The sequence below is a fragment of the Microtus ochrogaster genome, chromosome 7, assembly GCF_000317375.1.
Source record: "Microtus ochrogaster isolate Prairie Vole_2 chromosome 7, MicOch1.0, whole genome shotgun sequence".
Classification (NCBI taxonomy): Eukaryota; Metazoa; Chordata; class Mammalia; order Rodentia; family Cricetidae; genus Microtus; species Microtus ochrogaster.
The window spans coordinates 2002851-2008866 of record NC_022014.1 but is presented as its reverse complement, the minus strand read 5'-3'; the positions used below and the strand labels follow the sequence as shown (position 1 = coordinate 2008866).

Sequence of the window (6016 nt, the reverse complement as noted above, 5' to 3'; positions counted from 1 at the left end):
ACTCGGGAGGCAGAGGCAGGAGGATCTCTGTGAGTTCGAGACCAGCCTGGTCTACAAGAGCTAGTTCCAGGACAGGCTCCAAAATCACAGAGAAACCCTGTCTCGAAAAACCAAAAAAAAAAAAAAATTTTTTTTTTTGAATGGTTGGCTGAAACATTTGTCAAAAGATGGCCCACTGACAAGGAGCTGGAGATGCTGGTACCCTTTGGGCTTAGTGTTAACGAAGGGACTTTTAGGCTCAGGGAAATGGCGATGCTAGAGTTTACACTGTGTAAACCTAAGCCTTCACAATGGGAAGGCCCAGACGACATGGCCTTCACTAGCTGTATAAGACAAAGAATGGTGAGGGGCACCAGCACATTTGAAGAGCTTTGTTGTCGCCCTTCTCCTTGTGCCAGACCTTAGCTTGGAAGAATGAAATACAATGGGTTTAACTGGGCCCAGAAGTAGCAAGGGCCAGGTGGCAGCACTGAATTGCCAAAGGCAGGGTGATCTAGTTATTGTAATGGTCAGCACAAACAAAGGAACTTTTATGGTGGCATGACTCACATACGAACCTTTGGTACTTGCTAATCAGTCAAGATGTTCCCAGGCATGAAACAGATAAGAAGCCTACTGCGTTTTTGTTTGATCTGTATAAGCAGAAAAATTCTCAAAGGAAAGAAAGGCTATATTGGATCATGGCAAAGGGGAATCTAGGCCTGTGAACCAATTGCCAGATTTGAGCCAGTTTGCAGATCCAGAACCTGTTGAATGAAGGGATGGCCAGGTCCCCTGAGGAAGGACCTTGATAAAATACGTAAGAGTTTTACTGTTAGCATTTCTCCATTCCTTCCCCAGAGGGTCCTGCAGCCTCTTCCAAGGGGAACTGTACACTGGGGGAAAGGTAACAATCAGACTTTCTGGGATCTGTTGGACATTGGTTTTGAGTTGATGCTGATTCCAGGAGACCCCCAAGAAACATTGCTGGGCCTCCGGTTAGAGAAGGGGCTTATGGAGGTCAGGTGATTAATGGAATTTTTCTTTTTTTTTCTTTTTTTTTTTTTTTGTTTTTCGAGACAGGGTTTCTCTGTGGCTTTGGAGCCTGTCCTGGAACTAGCTCTGTAGACCAGGCTGGTCTCGAACTCACAGAGATCCGCCTGCCTCTGCCTCCCGAGTGCTGGGATTAAAGGCGTGCGCCACCATCGCCCGGCTGGAATTTTTCTATAGTCTGACTCACAGCAGGTCCAGGTCCTGGACTGATCCTGTGGTTATTATATGATCCAGCAGAGCCTGAAACCCTTAAGCCAACAGGCTAAAAAAGGAAGGCGTTAGGAGGGATGATTGATCCAGATTACCAAGGGAAACCGGATTGCTTCTCCACAATGGAGGTAAAAACTATTATGTGTGCAGGGTGGTTGATTCTTTAGGGCATCTGTCCTAGGAATAAAATCAATGTGAAACTGTAACAGCCTAATCCAGACAGGATGACAAAGGACACAGACCCTTTAGGAATGAAGGTGTGGGCCACTCCTCCAGGAAAAGAGCCAAGATCTACTAAAGTTGCTTACTGAGGATGGAAGAAATACAGAATGGGTAGCCAAGGAAGGTAGTTATAAATACTAGCTCAGGGCACATGTCCAGTTGCAGAAACAAGAATTATAATTAACGTTAGTATTTCTATCCTATTTTGTTAAGAATGTGGTTATACAGATATTTATGTTTTCCTTCCTCCATTTCTGTTTCCTTACCATGAAATATAACATCAACTAGGAGGTGATGGCCCATGCCTTTAATCCCAGCACTTAGGAGGCAGAGGCAGGTGAATCTCTGAGTTCGAGGCCTGTCTGGTCTCAAAACTCCCAGAGATCTTCCTGTCTCTGCCTTCCAAGTGCTGGGATTAAAGGCACCACCACTGCCCCCAGCTGGGGATTTTTTTTCTTAATTAAAGCATTTGAAGTAGGAAGACCCAAATTTAATCTGGGTCACACCTTCTGCTGACAGCCTCTATGAGGACATGGAAGAAGAAAGCTTGTTCTTTGCCTGCTCGTTCCCAGTCTCGCTTGCAGTCCATCCCTTCACTGGCATCAGAGCCCACTGTTTCGGGATTCTGGCTTATTCTAAGATCCAGCCTTGTAGACCAAACTAACTACTAGATTTTTTTGACCTTCCTTTGGTAGACAGCCATTGCTGGACTAGCTGGACCACAGACTAAACTATTCTAACGAGAGGGAGAGAATACTAAGTTCTGTTTCCCTGCAGAACCCTCATGGCTGTTTTACAGTGTGAGCTCTCAGCTGCCGCTCCAGTGCCATGCCTGCCTGCTACGATGCCTCCTGCCACGATGGTGATGGGCTCCTATCATCCCTCTGGAACTGTAACGCCAGATCAACTCTTTCTTCTGTAAGTTGCTTTGGTCATGGCATCTTATCACAGTAATAGTGTCAGGTCTAAAAGAAACTCAGGACAAATGGCTAACTGTGGTTCCTACTAGCATAGCAAAGTTATCTGTGAGCATCCAGGCTCCCTCAGTACCTGTGGCTCCTCTCAGCTCTCCACCCCACCATGCCCTACTCTAAAATTCTCCAGCTTTCCCTTCCCCCAAATTTTCATTCCTATGTAACTCATTTTGGTCATGAGCTCTCTTGGCCTCTTGGCTTTCTCAGGCCCCTCTCTCATGCCTCTCTCTCTTCTCTCCTCCTCCTGAAATGGCCCGCTTTAGTCTGCTGGTCGTGTTCACTACTTTCTCTCCTGCTCTGGAGTCTTCAAAGGCCTCTGGCTATGCTTCCCCTCTCGTATCTACAATAAAAACCTTCTCCTCAACTATTGGAGCAGTCAGATCCTTGTTTCATTCCAGTAGAAAAATACCTAAGGCAGAAGCTGGTATCAGGGTGTGGGCTACTTCTGTCACAGGCCTGACCATGCTGCTTTTGGGAAGAATGTCAGACATTGGGACTCAGAAAGGGTTGAATGCTACAGATGGAGTTTAACCACCCATCCTAGGAGGAGCTGGGAAGACAGCAATGCTGAGAGCAATGTGGACTATGGAGGCCCAGAAAGAATATTAGCTATAGACCATTCTTATGGTATTTTAACAAAGAATGTGGCCGCCTTTAACCCATATCCTAAGAATCTGCCTGAAACTAAACTGAAAACTAATTAATTATTTTGGCAGAGGAGATTTCAAGATGGCTTAATACTGACTCCACTGTGTGGTTGTTAGCGATCACCTGTATGCAGGTCTATAGTGGGGCAAAAAGAAATACAAAATGTACAGTTTGAAAAAAAAAAAAGAAAACCAGGAAACAACGTTAGAGCCAGGGTTTGTGCAGAAAGAGATAGAGAGGCCTGATGAAAAATGGAATAAAGGAGGGGTGCCTCAGGGCAAGACCCCCCTCCCAGCTGTGCTTCCAATTGACAAAAATGAATGCCTGAAGACTTTTCTGCTACAAAGCAACAAGAAATGTGCCGTACTGGAGGGGACCAGGTTCCATCCCAACTCCATGAGGTTCTGGCTTTAGACATGAAGAGTACGTGAGGGAAGGATTAGGGACTCTTACTTCAAGGTTAAAGACGGCAGCTGAGGTCAGGTATGTGGCAGGGAAACTGAAAGTAAAGCCTTAGAGACCCTGGGATGTTGGAGATGTCAAAGCCATAAGATGTCTGCCCGGGAGAGCTGCATCCAGGAGGCAGAACCAGCCCAAGAGAGAGAAGTGTGTTGCAGTCAGGAAGGTTGGAAGTATGTCGACATCTAAGCCCTTTGACACTGAACATAGAGTTACAGGATTTGGAGCTCGCCCTGTTAGACTTTGGTCTTGCTTTGGTTTAGTATTCCCCATTGTGTTCCTACTGCTTTACTCTGGAATGGTAATATATTCTATGCTATTGCATGCTAGAAATATGTGATTCCTTTTTGTGTTTATATGGGTTATAATTAAGAGATTACAGATGGGCGGTGGTGGTGTATGCCTTTAATCCTAACACCCAGGAGGCAGAGGCAGACAGATGTTTGTGAATTTGAGGCCAGCCTGGTCTACATATCAAGTTCCAGGACAGCCAGGGCTACACAGAGAAACCCTGTGTGGAAAACAGAGGGAGAGAGAGTGAGAGGAGAGAGAAGACAGAGGGAGAGAGAGAAGAAAGATATTACCGTGAGGCTCAGAGAGTCTCTGAACTTTTAAACTGGGTTAAGACTATTAAAGATGATGGGATGTTTGAAGACAGACTAAATGCATTTTGCATTATGGTATGACCACAAAACTACGGGTCCAAGGAGTTAAATGTGGTTAGAATGAGAATGCCCCATAGGCTTGTATATTTGAATAGTTGGTCCCCAGCTGAAGGAACTGCTTGGGAAGGATGGGGGTGTGGTCTTGTTGAAGGAGGTGTATCCCTGAGGCAGATGCTGAATTTCCAAAAGCCCCACCCACTTCCAGTTAGCTCACTCTGCCTCATGGTTGTGTCTCAAGATGTGAGTTTTTAGTTTCTGCTCCAGTATCACGTCAGCCTGCCTGCTGCCATGTTCCCAATCACCTGAGACTATAAGTTGCAAGTAAACTATCTCTGGCATCACCGATTGGTACTTCCCTGAAATGACTCACATAAAGGAACCTGGGACAATCTCACACAGTAACTAATGGCGATCTGTTGAGATAGTTCACTGGGTCCTTGCTACCAAACCTCACAACCTGAGTTCTGTCCCTGGAACCCATATGGTTGAAGGAGAGGACCACCTATAACTGACACACATGTGTGTGGTATTAGTGTAACAACACACATATACAACAATAAATACATATAAATATAAATAAAAAAATTATGCCTCTTGTTTGGTAATACTCCTTGTGGCTTGCTCTGCCCAAATACTATGAAATGCCTCTCTTATATGACATAGGCATTTGGGGGAACCAAGGCTGAGAAAAGGATTTAAATAACCAGATGACACCACTGCCATTTTCACTGAGCTGTACCAACAATATTCTTCAAGTGCCAAGAAGAGACCATGTGCTCCCAAGCACCACCCACCACCTCACAGAGCACAAGGACAGGCCTCAGCTCCTGTAGCATCCCTATGATACTGCGTATCACCTCTTCTCAACTCTCAGCACACAGCACCTACCTTGTCAGCAATATCCTCCTCTGGGCACTCCACAGGCTCAGGGGGAGGGTCCTCCAGGGCATCCATGGTCAGAGTACCCGACTGGTGCAGATACCTACAGAAAAGAACCAATAGCAGAGGGAAGAATGGAAAAACCCAAAAGATAAACTCTTCAAACAAGAGTACTTCCAAGTCCCTCTGAAAGGCAGGCATCAGCCTCATGGAGCACATGCCATCCCAGCTCCTGGGGGACACTGTTCTCCTTATTGCTGCACCAAGAAGGGGCGTCCAATCAGCATTACCAAGGAGCCGGGAACAAGCAGATTGTGCTCCGTAGTTTGAGCCCTCCCAGCACTCTTTAGACCTTTCCCCCTGCCAGCAGAGGGGACAACAGGGTACTTTGGACCAAGGTGCAATAAAACACATCATTCCTCAGCATGATATGAAATAATCTCAAATCCACTAGAGGTTCATCAAATATTAATTTAGCATCTTGACTCCTGTATAGTATACCTACATGTGCCATGTGCCTGATTTTTTTTCTTTTGATATGAGGGGTTTTTTTGTTTTGTTTTGTCAAGACAGGGTTTCTCTGTGTAACTGCCCTAACTATCCTGGAACTCATTTTGTAGACCAGGCTGGCCCCCAACTCACAGAGATCTGCCTGGCACTACTGCCCAGCCGAAATGAGGTCGTCCTTGATATATATGTAACACAGACTGGCCTCAAACGTGAAATCTTCGTGCTTTAGCAGGCTGATTCCTGTGGCCAGTTCTACATACATTTTATTTTTGTTCTGAGACACATCTTGCTGTGTTTGTTGGTTAGTCTGGAATTTGCCATGTAGACCAGGATGGCCTCAAATTCTGAGATCCACTTGCCTCTGCTGGATTAAAGGTATGCACCACCATAACCAACTTCTACTTACATCTTTTTTTT

General features: G+C 45.6%; 1 protein-coding gene across 3 annotated transcripts in view; it reads right to left on the bottom strand.

Annotated features, from left to right (window-relative positions):
* Window positions 1–6016, bottom strand: part of Rab11fip3 (RAB11 family interacting protein 3) — a 78850-nt gene that overhangs the window by 11192 nt on the left and 61642 nt on the right. For all 3 annotated transcript variants that reach the window (XM_005349056.3, XM_005349058.2, XM_026780247.1), the window contains one exon: window positions 5099–5192. In XM_005349056.3, the coding sequence (XP_005349113.1) occupies window positions 5099–5192 (94 nt within the window). The remainder of the gene's footprint in view (window positions 1–5098; window positions 5193–6016) is intronic.